The 24,671-nt window shown below is 37.4% G+C and overlaps 1 protein-coding gene across 1 annotated transcript; it reads left to right on the top strand.

The window, feature by feature from the left end:
- Positions 1–9,826: 9,826 nt before the first annotated feature.
- LOC146732679 (G2/M phase-specific E3 ubiquitin-protein ligase-like) lies at positions 9,827–10,771 on the top strand. The gene is made up of 2 exons (XM_085491897.1): positions 9,827–10,195; positions 10,274–10,771. Exons 1-2 carry the CDS (start codon positions 9,827–9,829, stop codon positions 10,769–10,771), a joined length of 867 nt encoding a protein of 288 aa, XP_085348023.1.
- The last annotated feature ends 13,900 nt before the right edge of the window (positions 10,772–24,671 follow it).

Here is a 24,671-nt window from a genome sequence, read left to right as displayed (position 1 = left end):
ATCAACACACAAATGCCAAGGCAAGCAGTTCCAACTCAAGGTTTGTGTACCAGTACAAGAATTGTGGACTGTCAGTCTTCCAACGTGTGCACCACATGTTGAAACTCTCTGCAGGGCCTTCTATGTTGGTGGCATACATATCATATGCATTCTTCAGGAGAATATACAATATGCATGTAGTTACTTGATGGGCATGCCGGGTCCGAGTGAAATGGGATGCCTTGAGGAAAGATCTGCCTCTTGAAGAGCTTCAACCCATCCATTCCCTTTCTGCCAATGACCCAGTACTTTGTAGCAACACATTTCCGTGTGGAGTCCATCAAGAAGAATTACAAACTTGTCCTCTCCATACTGGCTGTCCATGGACCATTGTAGTTGTTTCAGTTTTGCGAACAGAGGCTGATCAACACAAATTACTGGAATCTGACCAGGGTTGACAAAGTGTACAGCTGCCTGAATAACATCAAAGCAGTGATGCAGCATTGATGGGGGACTGGCCTCCTCAGCAAACAGAGGCAGCATGGCATTGATCGATGGTAAAAGATTTGATTCTGCCATTCAACTGGCATGGTATGCGGCCCAAGATATGTTAGACTCGCAGGATAATTCAACTGCATGCATCTTTTCATTCTTAACATGATTCAGCCAGTTGTATTCTTTTTCCATCTCTTCACTCAGTTTATCACAGGAAAATGTCAGGCTACTAGAAGTTAGTGGAACATAGACATCACCTGATGGCAGACCTGTCGGTCTTATGTCACAATAGGCCATGGGTAAGTCCATTACCTTCCTCTGTCCCTTCAAAGGTTTTATTGAATGGGTAAAACCACGGTGTTATCACCACTTTTACTCTCGGTAGTAATGTTTTGGAACAAGGACAAGCTTGTCCCGTGAAATGAACCAGTTGAGGTAGCTGAGCTTGGATTGTGGTCTATATTGTCAGCGGCTGCAGTGATGAACTGACCCTTCTGGATCTGGGGAGGACAGACTGTGCCAATCTGGTGATAATACTCACAGACATTATTTCCCAATGATGTGACTATATCCATGATTTGATCATATGAGGCTGACACACCATGAGCATAAAGACAATCAACCAACTGTCGTTCTCTCGTTAATGCATGGGCCTTAAGTCCCATATAGTTGGGTAGTGGCGTCTCCCGATCTTTGCCGTGATAGACATGTTGTACTTTACTGTAGTCTCTGTGCCTCTTGATGCAGTTGAAAACTAACAGCTAAGCGATGGTAAGCACTGGTTGACTGAGGTTCTTGTTGCATGTCTGATCCGTAATATTTGATCCATTGATGAGCATGCTGACAAGCGACAGAAGTGACTGAGGCACTGATTCAACCTGACTATTTTCGTCAAATGACCCTAGAATGTTACCTTCTGTGTTAAAATGTCACGTCGGATCGAGTCTGCAATTTGGGTCATATTGACACTCTGTTCATCTGGATCAGTCTGGTAGCCTTGACGTAGGAGGGTTCCTACATCATCCTCATAAGCCATGAACACATCTCGTCCTTCCCTGTAGGCTTTTACACCTGGGAGATGCATTATAATTCTGTCTTTAAGGTGCTTACTGTCTATTCGTGTAGGAACATTCACACCAAGCTGATCTAGTCTCTCAGTGTACAGCTTAGTAAGATCTGCAAGTTTGAACACCTTTATGTCTTCATCTTGTCTCCTTTCCTCTATGTAGGATATCAGCTCTGCTAACGCGATACCTTTACATGTTTGGTCACTTGATACACATGAAATTTGTGAGACCTTTCCACGTGCTCTGTTGTACAAATTGGTGAGGCATCTTGCATGGTATTTTGCTTCAAGCGCGATAAGGTCTACTGCACCTAATTTAGCCAGAAGGGCCTCGTCTTGGATCTCTTGTACACACTTCCGTACACGGTAATCTAACGTTAATGTGCTGACTTCGTGAAGTTTTTCCTTTGCAGTTTCTGCTTTGCAACAGAAGAAACACACTGGGGTTTTGCTCTGCACATGGGTGGTATCTGATTCTTCACTAATGCTGCGTGTGAAAATCCGTTTTGCCGAAGTTGTTGGCTCTTCATTAGACTTTTGCCAAACTTCAAATAACAGGATTTGTGCCACTTTGCATTATGTTCCTTAAATGTGGATTCTACACCATTCCCATTGTCCAAACGTGTAACATCTATTTGTACAGGCATGCACTGAAGTTCATTAAATTGACTGATGTTTTCAGCAATTGTCTTATAGCCTGCATCTGTGGGACATGTCAATGATTCTTTGCTGTCTATTTGACAAACAATGCATTTCGACCAGTCACTTGTTTGTTAGGGGCTCGCCATTTCTGAGCATGCACCAGTACGTTAATTGAAGACATCTATCTTCCACCACCAATAAGTAACTACACCGCCAGCCCTGAAAAGATCACTAAAATTAATGGATTATGATTCAATAAAAACCATCTGGAGCATGCATAACCTATTTATATAATTGTTCTATAAAAATAGGCCAACAATAATTGATGGGTTAAAAAAGCCAACATGGTGATATGATCAGGTAAATGCGTTGCCTAGCAACCATTATAAAACCATGTGCAGTTTACTTTTTCCCCAGAGTGAAGATATAATACTAAAGCTATATATATTGAAATACATGGAATTGTTTAAATCAGCAAACATCAAATATGCTTGGTTGCTAAGGAAAATATGTTGCCTAGCAACTGTTGCTATGTGTATACACTTGCTCCAGGGTGGTGCTAGTTGGAAGATCAAAGCTGCAGATATAAAAATACATTAAAATTGTTCGGAAAAATGGTCTGCAGGTATCTGCATGTCGGTTTCTATGGGGAATATGTTGCTTAGCAACCATTGCTATGTTATTTACAGTTTGCATTGGCTCCACCTCTCAAAATGTTTAGAATGATGTAACATACATGTGTGCTGATTTTCATGCTTTTATCATCATTTGAGCAATTTTCGCACCCATCGCCTGGACTATTGTGCCAGTTTTTTATTACCTCATGACAAAACTAGAATCACCAATGACATAACTCTATAATCTCACGACAAGTCATTAATGTCTCTCACACAACTTTAACATCTCTTAACGCAAGCCCATTATCTCGTGACACAACTTTAAATCCTCATGACGTAACTTTATGACTATGTGACAAACTATTAACATCTCATGACACAACTAATTAAACTACCAACACAAACCTATTATCTCTTGACATATTTCTACCATTTCGTGACACAACTTCAAATTCGCGAACTCTAAAATTACGAAACATACCGTTTTGTCTCACGAAAATCCTATAACTTCAAAGAATTGTGATAAATATTCACATTTACATGATGCATTCATAATGTATCGTGACTACACTCTAGTATATCACTGTATTGCAACATGCAATGTCATGACAAAACTCGCATTCCCATGACAAAATTTTATCATGACAAAACTGTCATATCCATGACGGAAGTCTGATATGTATCCCACAATTCCCTGGTGCGTATACTGGCGCCATTTTAAATTCTGCTTATGTGAAGGAATTTTACTCCCTGAGCTTGTTATCCGTCACGTCACCATGGGATCATTTGTCCATGTATCGGACACTTTAACTGGTGAACTGGTCGAACTGCCAAAGGAAAGGGATGCTACGATTGTTCTCAGCACCGTATCAAGTCAGTTTCCCAGTGCATGTGGTTTGCGATACAGCGTACAGCAACGTGATGGTTCAGTGTATAAAGGCATCCGACTGGATCACGGTGTTTTATATCCACCAGACAGTGGGTGGCGCGGCCTTAAGTTATTGATCATCTATAGTGCTGATAAAGAGGGAACAACGAAAGCAGGTAAGTTGGTACTGACGTTCTTGTTCACAGAAGTGTTGTTCACGGAAGTGGGCGTAAATGAAAAAATGCGATGTCGGTGAACTGCGTCATGTGGGTTTCTTCTTCTATATCACTCCATCCTGTAATGTAATTGTTACCATTCTAGATTTCAAACCAGAGTTACCCAAAAGTTCAACATTTGGTCATTCACAAAATACTCGTGTAACGCTATTGTGATTAACTAGAATCGTTGTTTCCAGGGAAACGATATTGTCTCTCCGCATAGAGTATGTTAAAGAAAAAATGCTCGACTATGTTATTTTTTTCAAAAACCACCACTGTCCGTAGAGCGCGCGTTTGAATTTTTTGAAAAGCAGATTATTTTCAAGAAGGGTGTTCCCTTCATTTTTTCATAAATATTTATAAATTTCAGTGGTGGTTGAATCAATCAATCAGCCAAAGCAATCAGCGCAATGCGCATTGACACCATTAGACAATGCTCCATCAGCCAATTAAAACTTCTTGATTCAGTTTGAATTGTGATATTTATTAATATTTATTAAGTTGAAGGGAACACATTTGTTGTGCCAGGTGTGTCTGCTGTGTGCATATGTCACATGGACACTGTATGAACACTGTGTGCACACATTGCAAAAATAACTCAACAAGTAACAACAAATATTCATGTTTCCAACAGCAACAGGCTAAGGTACTGCTCCTGGGCAGTGTTCACCTATGCAAAATTGGCAATGAGAAATGTAGTCATCTCATCTAAAAAACAAACAACTTGAATTAGGTGTACTTAAATACAAAATGAAGGAAGATTGCTTTTCATGTTGGCAACTTTTACCAATAATCTTGGGTTTCTGACTGAGAAAATGTTTGCCAAATGTATATTACGCTTAGAGGGTACGTGGGTTTGTAGAATTTTATTTTACTTTTCTAACACACAATATAGTAAATTTCATGATGGTATGTCTGTTTTTTATATAAATTATCTGTAATTGTTTATCAATTTCAATTGATGGTAGAAAAAACATCTTGACCACTCACAGCACATTAACAGATGTTTCGCAGTGAACCGGCAAATGATTGAAGGAAACTTGTGGGTAATATGAGGTTATCACCTGATATCACTTGTCCATACATCCCATGATGCCATGAGTATCAACCAACTCTATGAATAAGTCATATCAGGCGATAACCTTTTTATCACATGACCGACCAAGAGTGTCAAAACGACAGCGAAATCAATATGTTACGGAACTACGCTTACGAATCATATGCTAATTTATGCTAATAAAGCATTCTCTTTAAGCTCTTCAGTGAACGAGCAGTTGTTACGGCTGCTGATGGTTTTCGAAATCGTTCGTTTCGAAACGTTCAAGTTCTTAGCAAGTTTCTTTCAAAATAAACATTCTGCCGTCATTGTTACGAGTTATAATTGTCATTGCAAATAATTGTAGTTATCCAATCTGAAATTCTTATATCACGACAAGAAATACGGTTTTGAAATATTTAAAAAACTTTCAATGAAAAAATATTATACCTTCGTAAATTTCACTGTACCTAAGACCAAGAAAAAAAGTAACTGGATCTGTTCAATTTGTTTCTAAAAATCGGCACTGTTTTTTTATTTATTCTGAAATTGTCAATAAATTTGTGATTTTTGAGATTTCTTTTTCTTTTATATTTTCTAACTGACATGCGCAGTGACCCTGAACATAATATTTTGTCTGGGCTATTGGTTATTGCTATAAACATAGTACTGTTTTTACTCCTGTGTGTGAAGCACACAAGCACACAATGGGAGTCTTTGCATTTAGTGTGTCTGTATGTATGTGTGTGTGTGTGTGTGTGTGTGTGTGTGTGTGTGTGTGTCCGTTCCACCGATATCTCAAGAACCATATGTTAGTTTTTGATGAAACTTGATTCATAGATGCTCTGGGCTAATACACTGATTTGATTTGATTTTGGTTTAAATCCGTGCTTATCAATGACCTAATTTGAATAATAATTAGCCAATTTTCAGCTTTCCCATGACTGTTCCACTGATGTCTCAGGAACTACTTTTTTCATTTCGATGAAACTTGGTACACAGATGCTATGGAATGGGATGATGTATAGAGTTGATTAGGTTTGGGTTGAAATATGTGCATATAATTACCTAATTTACATATTAGCAATTTTCATCTTTTTCACCAACTACATGAGAACTTATCATCGTATTGTAATGAAAATTGTACATGGATACCCAGGAATAATGCGCAACCCTGATTAGTTTGGGGTTTAGTTTTAATTAATTTAATGACAAATAGTCATCAACAATAATGGTTTGGGCTCATGTGACCTCATTAATCTACATAACTGTAATATATCAAACACTCCAGCAAATGGGACAATGCAACAGTGCAGCATTGAAGCTATTTGACAACTAGATACGCCTTACATATCAGATGACCATATAAGGTCATGTGATTTAAAGTGCCTGTGCAATGCCCACCCTCACGTTTCCCATTTTAGATCTGTATCCCACTGAAATGGGCAGTTATTGATTTTTTTGCTGAAAATGATTACTCGTATCCACGACCACCTATCCTGAAACGGTCGACTGTTTCCGGATTTCCGACTCTCGCCGAAAGTGCGCCACCAAAATGCCAAAATATGAGAGGAAGTCATACCCCTGAGCCGTAATAACACTGGTCATTCAGTATACTTTTAAACGATATACATTTTTCAGTCTGCGTTTTTTTTCTTTCTTTTTTTGTCTATTTTTTTTTTTTTTTTGAGAGAGAGAGAGTTTTTAGATGTTGTGTTGAGGGCAGTTGCAGTGAAACGTATAGTCATAGTGTAAGTATTCACACGTTTCTAATCGATCCGAAGGTGCGACATCAGTGGACGAAAGCCACTTAACCTCAGATTCATTTTTTGGAAAAACTGTCCTCGTCCATGAAAAAAACAACTAGGTTTAAAGAGAAACGCCGACAACATAAACCTGGCGCAACACTTTTGGAAGAAATAGATTCCGGACCATGATCACCGAGGCGGATTTCAGAAGAGAGAGAGACGTCCGGCAAATGTTTCAAATGAGTTGACTTTTTTGCGATCCTGATTATCGTTTTGTAGAGACTATTTAGTCCTTGTTAAGTAAAAGGTAGCAATAATTTTGACAGTGACACGAAAACGAAGCGTCGGACAAACAGGAAATTACACAGCCCTTACACACTGCTAATTGTTTTCATTTTCGAAGGCTAAAAGTTCTGAATTGTTCGGTGATTGGTGTTGAATGTCAAATTCACACCTCTGTTCTTGTTTTACCTCCATGCTTGCAACTTGATCTGCGTAATATTTTCTGAAATAAGAATCCGGGCTTGGTCAATGTGTTTCCACCAAATAAAGTTTTAATATGATGTTATACTTATGACAATCACGCCATGGATCACGGTAACTCGAATCCACTCTGAATTTATCTGTATGTGTGTCGATCTCGATTATTTTTGTTATCCAATTAAACGCCGCTTTTAACACTTTCCCTCGTCGTGACCCGACGCGTTCACCTATTTCAACAAAATTTCAATTTATTTCCATTTATTTAGTAACTGTGATTTGTCGTTTTTTTAAATTATTTTATAGTGATCACTGTGGTCTAATGTTTAGAATGTCAAAATATGTTCTCTTTTATTTTAATTTTGAAGGTTTTACTCAGACGATCGATGAAATAAAACAGTGTAGTGACGTGCCTAGTAACCTGCTAAATAACGAGATAATTCCGACGTCAAATTCTATTTTGTCCAGCGTCAGTGTACAAACGTGCGCCGGTGACGATCACGGTGACCAGCTACACCAGAACGAACATATTTCGCATCTAACTCAACCCCATGCAACAAAAATTGATACTATGTGTTCATTATGGTCCATTCCTCCTCGACGAACAAGTACATAAGTGAAAATTTAGTCAAAGACGAGAAAACTGCACAAGAAATTTGCCTTATTTACACGTATCAGCAATGCAAGCTGCCATGCGACTTCCTCTTCTGACGTCACAAGGGGAATTTCTGTATGCAAATGAGAAGCTAATGAGGAGCCTCGTTTTAAAATACACAAAAATAAAGTTGCCGTAGATTGAGTTTAAAACACATTTTTACACTTAAAAAAATAATTCATGCTTAGAAACATAAAAATTAATATATTTATGTATCAATGGATAATTTTAGGCGTGAAAATAGCAGCCATTTCACAGACACTTTAAATAATAAGCATATCTAGAGTATTGTTGTATATAACTGGACATATAACCAGTTCAATATTAAAGCCATTGAACACAAGATATTACTGTTATGTCAGATGACCATATACCATGTGACCTAATAAGTATTATTGTAATATCTCATGTGCAATATTGTAGGAATTGGACAAGAGTATGACTGACTGACATAATGGTACACACTACTACATTGCACAGGCATGGCAATTTTTTGACAACTGTGATGTTTGCTCTTTTTTTTGGTATAATGACATTCCCCTTTATTAAACTGTCTATACACAATAATGTTCATAAATTGAGTTTGTTTTACCAGCATAAAACAAAATTTAAGCAAATTTTTAATAAATTTTTGATTTAGTATCAATAATTGCTATTTATATACGTACCGGGACACAACTTCAAAACCATAACACATGGGTAACAGTGCATTATGCTCCATTTAACCATGGCTTGCATAAATTAAAACATGGTTTGTTCCAATCACAATAATGTATTAACGACACTGAAACAGTGGTATAATATAACTCCGTAATATAATCTCTGATCACTACTTGCAGTTTATTCTTAAATGTGGATTAATTTTATATATTCTTTATTTCTAATTCATAAGCCTCGAATACCCTCAGAACTCAGGAATTCTTTCTAAACTTGTCGTCAAAACCATAACCTCTTTAGAGGATGTAACTACAACTTAGCCCAAGCTATGAAAGTAAACAGTGGTTTCAGTGGGTTAAATTGTTCCTAAGTAAAGGAACCAGACAAACCTAAAGTCAAAAGTTTTCAAGCTTATAAAGAGGAAAAAACTGCTGCTGCTTACCGAAAGCTATCTAACACAGGAAGAAACAAGAGAAGGAAAAGGAAAAGTAAGGAGGAAGAGGATGATAATGAAAAAGTGACGATAAATATTGGTATCATGTTTTTTGACGAGAAAACACATCAGTTGAAGCAGCAATGGAGGAAACGGTTGCCGTTAAAAATAGAACGTACTGCAAATGCATCTACAATTCTTGAAAAAGCTCTCATCAAATGGAAGGCTTTCAAAAAAAAATCCATAAATGAAGATGTCACCTATTTACTTTTGCTAGATGATGGGTCTAATGCACAGTTTATTCCAGGAACTGGGAATAGCGAGTTCTTCACATTGTCTCGCTATAAAGAAGAGCTAGGTAAGGACTACAGAAGGATATGCCTGTTTCTATGTGAAGAGAGTGATGTTGACATAATGGAAGGTCTCAACACTATACTAAATACTGATGATGATGGCGACAGGAATGATGATGATGAGCGATGTATGCCTGATGATGATTTCAATAGGTCTCGCACATCAACCACATGCTTAGGAAGTGGGACAATTCCACAGAAAAGACAGAAGATTAGAAATGAGAATACCATTCAATCAGAAGTAAGGTCTGGACCTAATCAACAATGTAGTTCATTCACAAAAGAAAAATCTCTAGATCCATTCACAGTTGATGACACACAAATCCATTCAGATGAGGCATATGCCAGATTATTTTCCAATGAATATAATAGTAGTCAATTCACAGACTCAGAGGAAGAGCACCCAACCTCATCACCCATTGTAGGATCAACTTGCGGTGAAATACCAATTGAAGATATATTAAGTAACTTGGCAACCCAAATAAATTATGATAAAACTTCCAAATTTAATTTATCAAGAAGCCAAATTTTTGAGTTAAAAGAGCTTTGAAGCGAAAATCCTTCTGTGCAAGTAATAAGATGTCTGTTAAGTTTATGGATGATGATGGCTATGCTGAAGGAGCAGTTGATGCTGGAGGTCCTATGAAGGAACTACTAACTCTTTGCACTGAACATATTGTAAATTCACAACTTCTAGATGGTGCCACTGGCAGCAAATCAATTTCTGGTATTACAAAATGTGTTGATGAGAATGAGTACTATATGGCAGGGCAAATGTTAGCAATGTCGAGTGTACATGGAGGTCCAGCCCCTCACTGTTTCTCAGAACAGTTTTTCAACACTTTAGTGGTTGGTCTGTTGGATGTGAAACCTACATTAGATGATCTTCCTGAAAACTCAACTGTTAAAGATGATTTGCTGAAACTAAAGAATGTTGATCTTGACAAGGTGCATGATGTATTGAATCAAAATACTAGCCTGGAAGAAGAAGACAAGGAAGATATGATTCTTGCCACAGTTAAATAGCATATGTATGGAAGGAACCGACCAGCATTTGACCAATTCCGAGATGGACTATCGACACTAGGTGTTCTCAAAGCAATCCAGCAGTACCCTGGGAGTTTCAAAGCTGCTTTCTGTGAGGCTGCCCTTCCCCTTACGGCTGCTATGTTTGAAAACAAAGAGACTGTATTGTATACCAGAAGTGAAATTGGCTCGAATAAATACAACCTTGAGAGCAACATATTAGCATATTTTGCTGATTTTCTCCAGGCCGCGGAAGAAGAAGAACTGAATATAACACTAAGTCAAATACTGATGTTTAGCACAGGATTAAAGGAAATTCAGTTCCTGCATGATAAAGAGCTAGGCAAAGATGGTGCAGAGGGTGAGCTCTCTCGATTTCCAAAGCCCAATACGTGCAGCTGTATCCTACATTTGCCTGTTGTACATAGGTCTTATGAGAACTTTATTCAGGATATGGTGTTTGGAATTGTTAATGCCAAACATTTTGGCTATGCATAAAGTAACTTAAATTTATGCTTTATGTGTCAAAGATCAGGTTAGAGCAGATCCACTCTATTCCAATTTGGTCTGATCCGTTCATCTGTCCCGTCTGTCTGTCTATCCCGTCTGGTCCGGTCTGTCTAGTCCATTCGTCTGGTCCGGTCTGGTCTGGTCTGGTCCTGTCCTGTTCTGTCCTGTCCTGTCTAGTCCGTCTGTCTGGTTCCGTCTGGTCATGTCCTGTCTGGTTCTGTCTAGTCCTGTCCTGTCTGGTCCGTTCGTCTGGTCCTGTCCTGACATGACCTGTCTGGCTTGGTCCTGTCGTGTCCTGTCCTGTCTAGTCCATCTGTCTGGTCCGTTCGTCTGGTCCTGTCTAGTCCTGTCCTGTTTGTCTTTGTCTCTGTCTGTCCTGTTTGTCTCCGTCTCTGTCTGTGCTGTCTGTCTGCCCATCTGTCTGTCTGTCTGTCGGTCTCCGTCTCTGTCTGTTTGTCTGGTGTAATTTAATTTCTACTTGAGCACTCTTCAAATTCAATATAGGAGGTGTTTAAACCTGACTATTTACTATAATTTGCATAATTTAGAACTTTACAGGAATCAATGTCAAAAATATGTAATGACCTCATTTGCATACATAACTGAATTAAAGCCAAGAAAAAAATCTGTGTTTCCAGTAATGGGATAAAATAATATTGGGTAGGTAGGTAGGGATTTTAATTTTACTTTTTATTTATTTTTTCCCCAAAATCTTCTGTTAACATTGGTGTATTTTACACAATTATTTTTCACATGATGGAATCAACTATCAACTTTTGGTCATTTTTAGAAAATCATATGAGGAAATTTTCGAACACAGAATAGTTGTGACTGCTAAATGTGATAAAATTTAACTAATTTGCATAAAAATAAAATTTTTGCAGCTAATTTGCATAAAATAAACTTTCTGATTTTACCAAAAATATGGGTAGGTAGGGTTACCGGAAACACAGAATTTTTGTTCATCGGCCTAATTCAACATATCCAGAATAGGTTTGCAATGTATGATTCAACAAGATGTATATGGAATTGTAGTTTTAATTTCATTTAATTAATTTTAATTTGTAAATTCCTGTATCTATATCATGCCTTGATTATTTATCTTTAAATAGATGGCTCAGCACATAGTACTTTTTTTTGTGGCTACAAAAACTGAAAATGTTTTAATCTATCTCTTTCAATCCAAGGATATTTCATTACCAAGTTTTGGATCCTGGGCAAGTTCAATTTTGTAAAGTGTTTTATGTATAGTTTTTAAGATATTGGTAAACTGTCCTCCTTTATGGTTACACTATAAACTCAACACAGTATAGTATAGTTGTCATGAGTTCAAATTTGACTGAAATAAAACATTTTTTGGGCAATAAAATAAGTGCACAGGAACTGCTTCATGAACACCAGATGTTACAAGTCATAATTTATGATTCTATAAGGATAGTTGGGTTGTGTACAGTACATAAAGTTTTACATGTTAATTATATTCATGCAATGAATTGTTGAATTTTACGTATCATTTGAATCACAGGATTTTATTTTTCCGATCTGATTCAAAATGGCTGACTAGTTGCCATTTTGTTTTAATGAATGCTGTTCAAAAGCTATACCTCTGACATGCATCTGTCAGAATTAAATGTCATTTAACAGCCATGCTTTGCGCATTCAGTAACACGTTGTATAATGGCAGTGCGTCATGCCAGTTATTTGGTTCTGATAGGTCTGTGTTGTCCATCAGCTTCAACTATCTGGGTCTTGGCATAGCTCACCTCGTCTTCAGGTACACATAAATCTTCTACACCATCATGACGTTCTGGCAGGAAATACAATGAGTCTGGCCTTCCCTGGACTGTATCATGTCTGGATGCTCGGATGTAATGAGTATTCCAGTGATCTTTGACATGGTCTAAATCATTCTGCAGTATACGAGCAAAGCTGAACCAAAGACACTCTTTATTCAATGTATCACTAGTATCCAGTAGACCCTGTGTTTCTAAATCCTTAAATATATTAATCCACCAAGTTGTACGATTTCGGCGGAAAAACGACCACCACCCTTCAATACGTTGGTTTCGTGGTGACTTCACATATCTGTGAGCGTCATTTCTAAAGAAGCACTGAATGGCTGCCATGGTCCCGTTTTCAGTACCCAAATCTGTATCAAGCTCTATTGGAGCACCGCCAAATTCGTGTACAGCGTCCAGGTAGAATAGAGCTACATTATCCGGCAAATTGTTGGAATGAGTGACGTACAGCCAAAGTAACTTCCTGCTGTAGCCATCAATACATTTGGAGACTGTGCCATATTGTGCGATAACAATGCAGCCAGGACCATCTATTATACGCTGGATATAACCTCTGATTACACTAATGTCGTACTCTGGTGATCGTCGCCTTAACCCATATTGGCCCAATCTTCTTATCAAAGTTCGTCAGCTGATGTTGATGTCGTAGTACTTCGACAAAAAGAGTAGAATTTCATCGTACTTGAAACCTCTAAAGAAATAATATTTTATGAGGCTTTCTTCGTCCTCGGCATTGACATACGTGCTGTCACCTTCATCAAATAGCGAGTTAAACTGCATGCTCTGATATGCATTTGCCATTCATAATAGAACGTGCTAAAACGGTTATATACAACTACTGAAGGAATGTGAGATATATAATTCAACTTCCGTCACAATAAAGCACGATTTGTCATAACTTGTGAGAATGAAGTTTTGACATGAGATGTTAATAGTTTGTCACGTAGTTATAAAGTTACGTCACGAGGATTTGAATTTGTGTCACGAGATAGTAGAAATGTGTCAAGAGATAATAGGTATGTGTTGGTAGTTTAATTAGTTGTGTCATGAGATGTTAATAGTTTGTCACGTAGTTATAAAGTTACGTCACGAGGATTTGAAGTTGTGTCACGAGATGGTAGAAATGTGTCAAGAGATAATAGGTTTGTGCTGGTAGTTTAATCAGTTGTGTCATAAGATGTTAATAGTTTGTCACGTTGTTATAAAGTTACGTCACAAGATAATGGGCTTGTGTTAAGAGATGTTAAATTTGTGTGAGAGACATTAATGACTTGTCATGAGATTATAGAGTTATGTCGTTGGTGATTCTAGTTTTGTCATGAGGTAATAAAAAACTGACACAAGACAATAGCTGTGCCATGGCACATATGGGCCACCGTATAATCATTAATTATTGTTATTATATATGGTATCCAAGCATTCAATTAAGTTAGTTAGTTAAGTTAGTTGATATGATCTCGAGATCGCAGAATTTAGCTGGAGATTTGAGAATCACACGTTTCACTAGCTCTTCAGAAATCAGATTAAAATTGTTGAGAGTGTGACCGTGGAAACGTTTTTCGCTATGGACAGAAATGTCATGATCTTGGCAATCCAACCTTCCTCTAATCAATTTTACTTTACTGTCGAAGTATTCTAGAAAGCGTTCAGACAAACCAATTGATGGGAAATAGATGGCAGAGTAGCAGTCACACTTCTACCAAGTACTGCTATTTGTAATCTTCTCACTATAGTAGGTGGTTTAGACATCGTGGACAACTAGTTGGTAACTAGTTTCTTTGACTGTCTCTCTGCACGGTGGCGATGTTGCTTGGTGGCCTTTAATTCAGTGCTGACTGCATTAAAGCAAGAGGCATTCAGTGATGTTAAGGCGACTAATAACACAGTAATGATCAGAGGCGATAGCATTGGAAACATTAGAGGACAAGACATGATTGTCATCAGTTCTATGGAGTAGCCATTCAAGAATATGTCATTTGTTGTGAGTTGGCTGTAATACAGTTTGGGTGAGATCGAATTTTGATAGTAGATCCATCATCTTTTAGGTGGTTGCATTTTGTGGACAGTCATGGTGGACGTTAAAGTCACCTAGGATAACAGACAAACCAGGAAGGTTATTGCAGTACTCTAATAGATTGAAAATGTCATCAATAAACAGTGAATCCGTGAGTTTATTCTTGTGACTAGGTGGTGGGCGATACAGGCAGCAGAAATTGAATATTTTCTGTGATAATGTTAGTGATGACTGAACCAATTCATAGGATAGATGATTAAATGGAAATTCAGATGTACATGTAATGTGAGATGAAAGAGCTTCAGTGATGATAATATATTTCCCACCACCTCGTGCAGAGCAAGGGAAAGACTTGATTGTATATCCTGATGGTGTTAAATCAGAACACTTTGCTTCATCTCCGCGTGGTTTGAGCCATGTTTCTGTAATAAACAATAATTTCACAGTGTAATCAGTGACGAATGTTGTTATTTCCGTCCTTTTTTCAGGATTGTTGACAGAATGTGCATTGAAGAGTGCAATGGTGACGTTATTATGATTGATTGGTTGATTTGGTTTGTCTATCCTGGAGTGGTATGCGTATAATGTTTCTAGTGGTATCTCTGCAGTTGTGAATAGACTTGACTAAATTAGTGGTCTTTACACCATTACAAAGTGGTAGTGGACTGCATGTAGTACGGATAGTTTTTATATGTCTTATTAATTTAGAACCAGCTTTGGTACCTCTGTGTATTGCTGGACGTGATCAAATTCTTAATAGTGTCATACACAGAGATTGGTAATCTGGAGGTGCAGGTATTGAATAATTTGAGGATGGAGTTGCTATATTGCATGGTGGAATGTTGGCTTGAATGACCAGATGAATTGCAGGTGTTAAATACATTACAGTGGAAACAATATGCCAAGAACAATGGCCACGCATGGATTAGCCTACAGTGAGTCAACAGAGCAGAAGTGTTTTTGATGAGTTTTGTGAACAGGAATCGAGGATGCAAGCAGTATCACAAATAAAGTCACTGATTTTCGTGCAAATGTCAGTACGATTAATATCACCTGGATATATTCCGGAGCTGGACAACTGAGCAGGAAATGAGGAGCAGTGTTTGGTGGCTGCCACCAGGCGCACGTCCATTGTCCATTTTGTTGCAGTTGTTATGGCTGCCCTCTCGTGACTGGTGAGAAAACATTTTTCTAAGGCTCATGGCTTTTGAGTAATCCTGATTATCCCACCACGTTTCTTGGAATCCAGGGTAACAGACTGTTCTAGGGCTATATCTGTCCAAACCTGACTGAAATGTGTATTCGAGCGACTAACAGGGTGATTTCCCTTCATGAACTTTTCATATACCTAGTTGTGAGTGTCTGGCAAGATATATGAGCAACCATCCTGATTAATTAGTTCTATCCTTGCAGTAGAAAAAAAACACTATTTCAGCAGTAGTGTAGCTTCCAGTCTCTACTTCTCTCAGCACGAATAAACAAAAGCAATAGTTGAACCATGTCAGTATACGAGTTCCAGAAAGCAAAGAGATTTGACTTTAACACTGCTTCTGATTTGAAAGACGTGAAATTGTGTTGAATATCAGGTAGACCTCTGCACAACTCTTCAAATTCCTCAACTATTTCACCTTTCTTTACAGCTTTATCTCTGAATAGTTCAATCTTTCTGTTTAAACTTTCCACTCTTGTCATATCTATCTGGTGTTCAGGTGCCATGTTCAGCTGCCATTGGGAAAATGACTGCCACTGTAAACGCAGCATGGTTTCCATCACTAGTTTATGAGCTCTAACACCACGATTGTAGGATTTACCATTTAGTAGAGAAGATGCTGTGTTAGCGCCATATGTGTTAAATTCTATGAGAAGATCTTCTAGGCCTGAGTCTGCAAAGCGCTTCCCTATAACAGCTAAGTAGTTGAGAGCTATATGAAAACCACCCATTCTGATCACAGTGTCATTACACTCTTCTTCATATCTCCACTGTAGTTCCTTCGCCTTTACATAAATTGCCAAGTCGAATGTGATTACTGAATCTGCCTGTCCATGTATCTTAATAATTTTCTGACCTTGCTTCATGACTGTATACACCACAATAAATTCAGTTGGAGAACCTGCAATCATAGGGCAGTAACCAATCTATGTGGTTAGTGGTTTATTACATTGAAGTACTTGTGCATTAAAAGAACTCCAGCTGGATAATCTCTTGATTAGACATAGGGTTGATAGCCACTTCAAACAACTTAGTAGGACACATGCTAGAATTGCCCATGTCAGATCCATGGATGATGGACTTTTTTCCAGGTCTTTGTTACGTTGGTACCATTTAACATTGATGCTGTTGAAGAGGTCTGTGACAGTTGTTCTCTTACCAAATATTCCACACTCCAGAATATTATGAACATAGTCTGTTTCAATTAAGGCTTTTCTTCTGACAGTATGATCTGCATGTACAACTCTGAATGGCTTTGGACTAAACTGCCCCCTTTGGTACACAACCAATGTAGTAGAATGAGTTGTTTGCTTGCCATCTAAATTTTCTTCAATGATATTATTGCTATCTGCGGCCATTTGGCCAAATGCATTAGGAACAATAATGGTAGGAATAACAACACCAGTATTCTCTGCCTGGGCTAAAACTTAAAGTGTGAAGCTTGTGTCAACCACCTCAATATCATCATATGACGCACAATGTTCCATACGGTTCAAGATGATAACAGCTTTTTTTGACCCAGTCAGGTGCCTCACAGTCATAGCTAAACTGAAATGTTTAGGCATTTTCTTCCTTCCATGTGTTGCACAGTGTACAATATCTTGGCTTATCATGGTGATATGTCGCTCGTCTGCTTCATTTTGACATGAACTATGATTACCAAACTCATCAGTCTCTACATCCTTCTTTGTAATCAGCTTTAGCTTTTCTATTCGAAGGGACCTCAATGTCGACTGGATTGTTATTAATTCCATTGCAATCTGTCAAATCACCCTTGATAATTTGTGCAGCATGATAAAGTAACTGTATTGGGTTTTCTGTATTCCCAGGTGTGGCTCTTTCATAGTTGGACATATCAGTGGACTTACTTGAGCAAGTAGTAGCTGCGGCATTAATACATCCTGCAGTGATATATCACTGGAGTAAACTATCCTCTTTATATAACTATCGTTTTTTAATATTATTCTCACTCCTTTTTTTTTTCTTCTACGACAGATGAGCGATTCTGATTAGAGTGATGGAATAAAAACAAGTGTACAGACTGCTTGACTCATTAAAAGGAAGTAAGAAATATAAAAATTAACAAAATATTTATATATTGAATAAATCTTACTTTATTTATCACTGTTTATTATTATTGACTTTTCTCTTTTCTGTTTTTGCAATCGATCGTTCATGTACTCGTATTTTTCGTGGCGTTAAAAAGAAAATTTAACCACGCCATACATTAACATGTTATGTACGTAATTTTCGAGGTGTTAACAAAGATATATTTAATCACGCTATACATTTAAACGCCATGCAACTATTTACCTTACTCACATCATATGTTTTTTTCGTGGAGTTAAAAAAATACTCAACCACGCCATAAATGTATACTCCATGTAAATATTTCATTCTTGTTTACTTCTTTTGTGTAATAAACTCAGTTAGTTTTCAAAAACGCGTGTGTGTGTGTGTGTACGTGTATGTGCGCGCCCTCTACGATACATTCAGAAAAAACTCTTTCGTGACTACAATGCTCGTTCAATAAAAAACAATTATGGTAATTTATGCAAATTTATACAAGAAGACGATCTCGTATTCAAATATATTTCATTTATGTAAATTTATTCACAGTATCCCATTGTGACGTCGTCATCATCCAAATTACCCCCTTTACGGCCTTGTACGATCATTTATGTTAATTTATGCACGGATCTCCATTATGACGTCATCACCTATGCTAATTTATGCACGGCACCATTGTGACGTCATCAAACTCAGTATGACGTCGTCGGATAACATGGTGAACAGCGCCATCATGGTCATACCTATAGTATGACCTTAACTACTGTATTCTGCTTACATATCCCATTTTCTTCCGGTGTCATGAAGCACATGACAGCTAAATAACTGCTAGTATACTGCACTCTGACAGTGGTCAGTACCATTAATTCTACACTTACTACAGTTAGTTTAAATTAATTACTAGTACTTCTTTCTGCTTTCATTTATTATGCAAAACTATATAATACATCAGTGTAGAAAATATAAACATAACAAAAATATCAATGATGCCCTCATTAAAAGACAGTAGCGAACATTTCTGAAATCGGTATTCATATTTCACTTTAGTTAATCGACACTCAACTCCGTATTTGAATCCCTATCCATGAACAATGCTGCATAGTTGTGTAGGAAGTTAAATAAAGATTGATTGATACTGTAATTTCATGTGCTAGGTGATTGTTCCCGTTTCCGCAAATGTTGGCACCACCAAGTTGTTTTTTGTTTGTTTTTTTCAATCGTGAATATTGAGTAAAGTTCGATGTAAAGTACGCCTCGTAATTCACCTGTCTCAATTGACTCAGCTGATTGAATCCAAAGATATGACATGAACATTAGCTATCGACAGGCAAACTACACGAAACCTGAAATGACCATACAAAGTCAATTTCATAATATCCACAGAGTCTTCAGAAACGTTTGTCTCAGCGCCGCTATATCGCTGTTTAACTGGTAATTCACTAATTTTCGTTTTGTTGCATTACTGTTGCTATGATATTGTACCCATCTTTGGAATCACTACTATAAAGAAATTTGGAGTACCAGTATGTCATAAATAAGGTAACAATATACGATTTGTTTAATGCGTCAGCAAACATTTCAGTGCTTGTATTTCTCTACTAACAATCAATGTGTCTCGCAGGCTGGTAACACTACAAATGATCGTGATCTTGGCAGTTTGAATATTGATCAGCTAGATATAATTGTGGTTTTAATTTTTCCCCACGTAACCCTACTTGTGTTTGGAATTACCACCCACGACTAGGAACTAAGCAGTAATTGGAAAAGTTATTGTTAATAAATACTTGAACATTTGCCAGGCCATTGTTCCTGTGCCAGACGACACCATTGTCACTATGTATTATAGATTATTACACCAACTCGTGTGATTAAATGATGTGTGCTGTCATTAAAATAGTAGTATCCACGGTACACAAACTACGGGCTAGGATTTAAGCTAATCTCGTATGTTCCCGCACGGGCGGAAACAGTGGTTAGCACGGGTTAAGTAACGCCCAAACTTGTTAAGAATATACAAAAATCGTCATTTTCACTATGATTACTAATACAACAAGTAACCTGTAGAATGCTGTGTGGGTAATATTTTTATATTGATTGTTGCTGCATTTGCAGCAAATAGTTACCAAACAATGAGAAAGGTGGCTTCACATGCATAGTTCAAGCCTGCCTAACCGGTGCTTATACCAGGATTTAGTTACAGCTTCATGTTCCCAGTAATCGCAAGAAATTGACATGACAATAGAAATTCATGAAAGACTGGCACTCCCATGCAATTAACAGCGAGTTAAATTGAAACATATATTTTGAAGTCACTGATGTAGGCAATGAATAACTTAAAGTTGACATAAAGACGAGGTAGTTTATGATTTGATCGGTGCTCAACTAGAGGCTGAAATTATAATTAATTTATTTCAATTTCTCCTGAAGTCAAATAGAATACACTGGTGAAACACGATAGTACCCATGGGCGAAAGGATGTTTTGGGGTGTAATTTACATTGTGTATGGAGTGGTAGGGTCGGGTGTAATTTGTTCATTTCCAACTCTTATGAAGTCACGTAGAATTTCACTTAATTTATTTTTGCTGACATGTTTTCAAGCATTACATGTGAATCCAATTTTCACTGTGCTGTGTCTCAATAGAGTGTGAGGGAAATGGGAACCCAATTGCCCATTAATATGCTCCAAGACAGTGCTGCGACCTAGCAACGCGTGTCAGTGTAGAACGCGTGTCACTGTACGTGTGAAAATAAAATAATCAGAAGTCTAAACTTGAGTCATTGTCCGAATAAATACTGCTCAAATTGACTAAGTGTTCAAAACGTCATAAAAAAGACGCCGCCTACGATGCGCGTCGCACAATCTTTTTGCTAGCTGTCAAACAATTTGTCAAGTCAAAACATCTACGCGCCAAAGTGAAAAGGCTGATTTTACTGCGGGTCCAGGCTGCGGGTGGATGTTCAGAGAGCCCTTCAAGATTGATAAAACTCAGTTTCCACGTGGTTAACATACATTAAGTTCTCCCAATCCTAGTATTCTATGTGATGTACATCTAACATGCCAAAAATGAACGATTGGTGAACGATTTGAATCTGACAAAAATAGCAGACGGAAATGTGTTTACAAAATAAAAATAGTGATTACTTGATTTAGATACCAGGAAGGGGAGGGGGTAAAAGAAAAGTTATATAACATTTTATTATTCAATAATTTATTAAAATACATAAGTTTGTCCAATTCCCTGTGATACAACACCTCAGACATAGCTCATTGTACTCGGTTTGAGTGTGGGTACAAAGTTACTATTTGAATTTTTTATATCTTTTTTCATTAATGAGAAATTTGACCCCAAAGTTAGAGTAACTGTTCACCAGGAATGGCTTTTTAACTCTTCTGTGATTTTTTTTTTGGCTTGGCTGATTTTGTTCAAACTTGATAGGCAGATCGTACCATCACTAATTGGAAAAACAATCCTGACCCACCGCTACCATGGCAACAGCCAAAATCTGTTTTTTGAATACTTTCGCCCCAAAATTATTACCTCCTACCAGTCTTGTAATAGCAATGGCCAAATGATCATGCCTTTTATTTTGGCTACGTTGCGCACTGGTAAGAGATCACTGGCGCCGACATTGTTACACTGTCAACGTAATCCCAATTGAACTTTGAATAAAATCTAAATGCTGCCTCCAATCTAGAAAATACTATTGCAAAACGGTTGGAAATAATACATTTAACGGCTGAATACGTCCTAGCAATAAAATAAAGTGACTTCTAAAGACTGAATGATATTTTGCGAACCTCGTATAAGGTGCCTGGTTTTAGTTATAAACCGACGTTAGCTTCACGTTCATGTCCTACCATGGTAACAGCCGAAAACATATTGCTTGTTTTTTACCGGCTTGTTTTCATTGGCAACCGAAGTATTTTTATTTTGTAAATAAATGTTCGTCTGCTATTTTTATCCAGTTTAGCAACATTTTTTGCATATTAGGTGTACATCACATGGAATACTACGATTGACAGAACTTGGTGTATATTGACTGAGTTTTATCATAGTACGAAGTACCAGGAGGTTTCTGCTGGCGACGTTGCGGCGTTACCCAGTTCCAAATAAAGATTACCAACGCCAAATGAGCAACATTTTAACCGGTAATCAAGATTCATTCAATCCACGGCTAGCAAGCAACATCAGAAGCGAAGTTGTAGCATGCAGTACTAGTAAGTCATCCCGTCAGTGGAGTACCACAGTAGCACGGCATGCTTGCCTTCAGCATTGTATTCAAATGAATCCCGTGGTGTGTCGTTCTCGTTCAAACCCGGAATTCGATCAATAGGGGAGTTTCAGTAAAAAAAACACATTGCAAATCATGCAAGTTCAACATTTTCAAACCAATATACTTAAACAGGAATGCTCAGAGTGCAAAAGTATGATAGTTATTACTTTCCAGTATACACATCTCTGTTAATACTATCCCTCACATATTCTACTCCCAATTACTCCTGCGTATAATGGACTAGCCTCTTTTCATGTTGACATTCAGACTAAAATCATGTGACAGGCTGTTAATTGGCTGTTGCATACTCTTTCGCCGGTATGGGAAATGTGTTTAATTAGCTCTCATTCAAGCAACAATGCAGATTTCCCAGTGGGAGTGAAACTATTCGACTCTGCCATTAAAAAATAGGGGTGTTTTCAGCAAAAAACGAATACCCCTGGAATGTACACAAAATACTGAATTTCGGAACAAATCGTGCATTACTTACAGCAGCAGAATACTACAGAAATATCAGACGAAACATGAAAACACTATATATTGTATTTCGGCCTGAACCCTCTATATTGCAATTCAAGAAATTAACCCCTTATGTGCATCCATTTCCCACCTTGGTATCACCCACCCCTAAAAACAAACTATTAATACCACGCTGAAGCGTTTGGTAATAACTAGGGAGGTATACATGTTTGTTCTACGCTTAGAAAACAATACCAAGCAAAGTGCAGATTGCAGATTAACAGGAAGTACCACATAGTCTCATCGTTAGTCTATTTTTTGTCAAGAACAATGTCCGTAGATTTGCTCGCATTGATTTTCGTGTCGGAAATGGCATTCCGAACTGAATAGTTATGAGTATAAAAGAACATTTTCCAAATGAACATTTAATACGATTGCGTTGTGGGTGCTCAGCCCGAGCTAAGCGTTCACGCACACCTCGTTAGCCCGTGCTAAGTATATGGACCGAGTCTTAAAAACAGGCCAGATTTAATCCGTATTTAGCATTTCTTAGCCCGTGCTAAGCGTTCACGTACGATTTCTTAGCAAGGGATAAGAAGCTGTGCGTGGACGCAATTAATATAAATCATTTAAACAGTAAACAAGGTCGATAATCCGTCAGTCCTCCTACTCTACTTACCCTAATAAATAAATAATTCAATGGATTACACCAATGAATAATGCTTCCTGTTTGTATACGTGATAAACAAGTATTTATTGGTAGTATGTTTGCACGAGCGCAGAAGATTGTTTCTGTTTTGGTCAATTTTATAGTTACAGTTCAATTTAAGCGTGTAAACAGCGATATGTCGCCAACATACTAATCAGTTCTCATGATTTAAACGACTCGGTCAACGCCTTTCAGTGAGGTTAGTTCTGTCAAGTGTGTTGCTGAGATGCAGATTAATGATGATCGTTGACATGATAAATGTTTGCTGCATTAGGCAGTAAAGTGGGCTGTGTGTTCGAATTGTTCTTGCGTATTGAAGGTCGTGGATTCGGTTCCCTCATATCTGTAATACTAACGTTAACCCCATTTTTTAATAACAATCAACCATATTTCACTTAAAAATAGGACTAATGCATTAGATCATATGTTCTATAGGATGAGATCATAGGTCCTGTATTATGAAATTCCCATAGAATTATGGGATTATGAAACTCCCATAGAACTTTAAACTGCCAGTCATATAGGACTGTATATGTAGAGTAGGTTACCTATATTCATGTCACTTTATATTATTTCCATAAGAGTTTTATTTAATGTCAACCTTTTTTTTCAAATCGAATAAACTTTTTTCAATCACATTACAATCAGTTGTATTGAATGGCATGTATATTTTATTGTATAGGTTATTTTTCTTACATACATCTTATATTGTATTCTTTTAACTTTAAAGATGCAATGTAAATGAGAACATGTATTTTTTAGTGTTTTTGTTTGATATTCTGTATTGACAGATAGATTAGACTATGATTTATAATATGAACTAATCAGAATGTGGTCTTGCTAGCAGCTGTCGAGCGTAGGCAACTCTGTAGATCGTAAACATCCTTTGTTATGTAAATCACAAGCAACTCTGGTAGATTCCAATTGTCTTTCCACAGTTGTAAACATCATTTGTTATGTAAATTACAACTGGTAGATTCCAATTGTCCTTCCAGAGTTGAAAACAAGCATGACCTGTTAATCACTTTTATGACAGTTATTACACGGCAATGTACAGTATTTCTTCCCACGATTCCATGCACACTTCTATTTGCAGGGTTCAAAGGATGCTGACAGCGTTAATCATTGTTACAGATAAAGTTTATAATACAATAAGAAATAACTATTATTCCAAAAACATTGGTAATATGAATAGGGTTAATTGTTAAATGTGTGAACAAAATAGTAAAAGGTTGAGTGTTATTACAAGTATGTTTAGTGTTACAAATGATTAAAATGTTATTACAAATAGTATATTATTATAGGTGGTATTGCAACAATTTGAAGTGAAATTCAATATCTTGAAAATATA

Source organism: Saccoglossus kowalevskii, chromosome 17 (genome assembly GCF_978046115.1).
Source record: "Saccoglossus kowalevskii chromosome 17, keSacKowa6.1, whole genome shotgun sequence".
NCBI classification, from domain to species: Eukaryota; Metazoa; Hemichordata; class Enteropneusta; family Harrimaniidae; genus Saccoglossus; species Saccoglossus kowalevskii.
The sequence above is the reverse complement of the archived record's forward strand: the minus strand, read 5'-3'. Positions and strand labels throughout refer to the sequence as shown.

Excerpts from the sequence above, each read along its gene's own strand:
- LOC146732679 (XM_085491897.1), top strand. The coding sequence starts at position 9,827 with ATGTCTGTTAAGTTTATGGATGATGATGGCTATGCTGAAGGAGCAGTT. Across the intron at positions 10,196-10,273 it reads AGAATGTTGATCTTGACAAG|CATATGTATGGAAGGAACCG; the intron begins GTGCATGATGTA and ends ACAGTTAAATAG.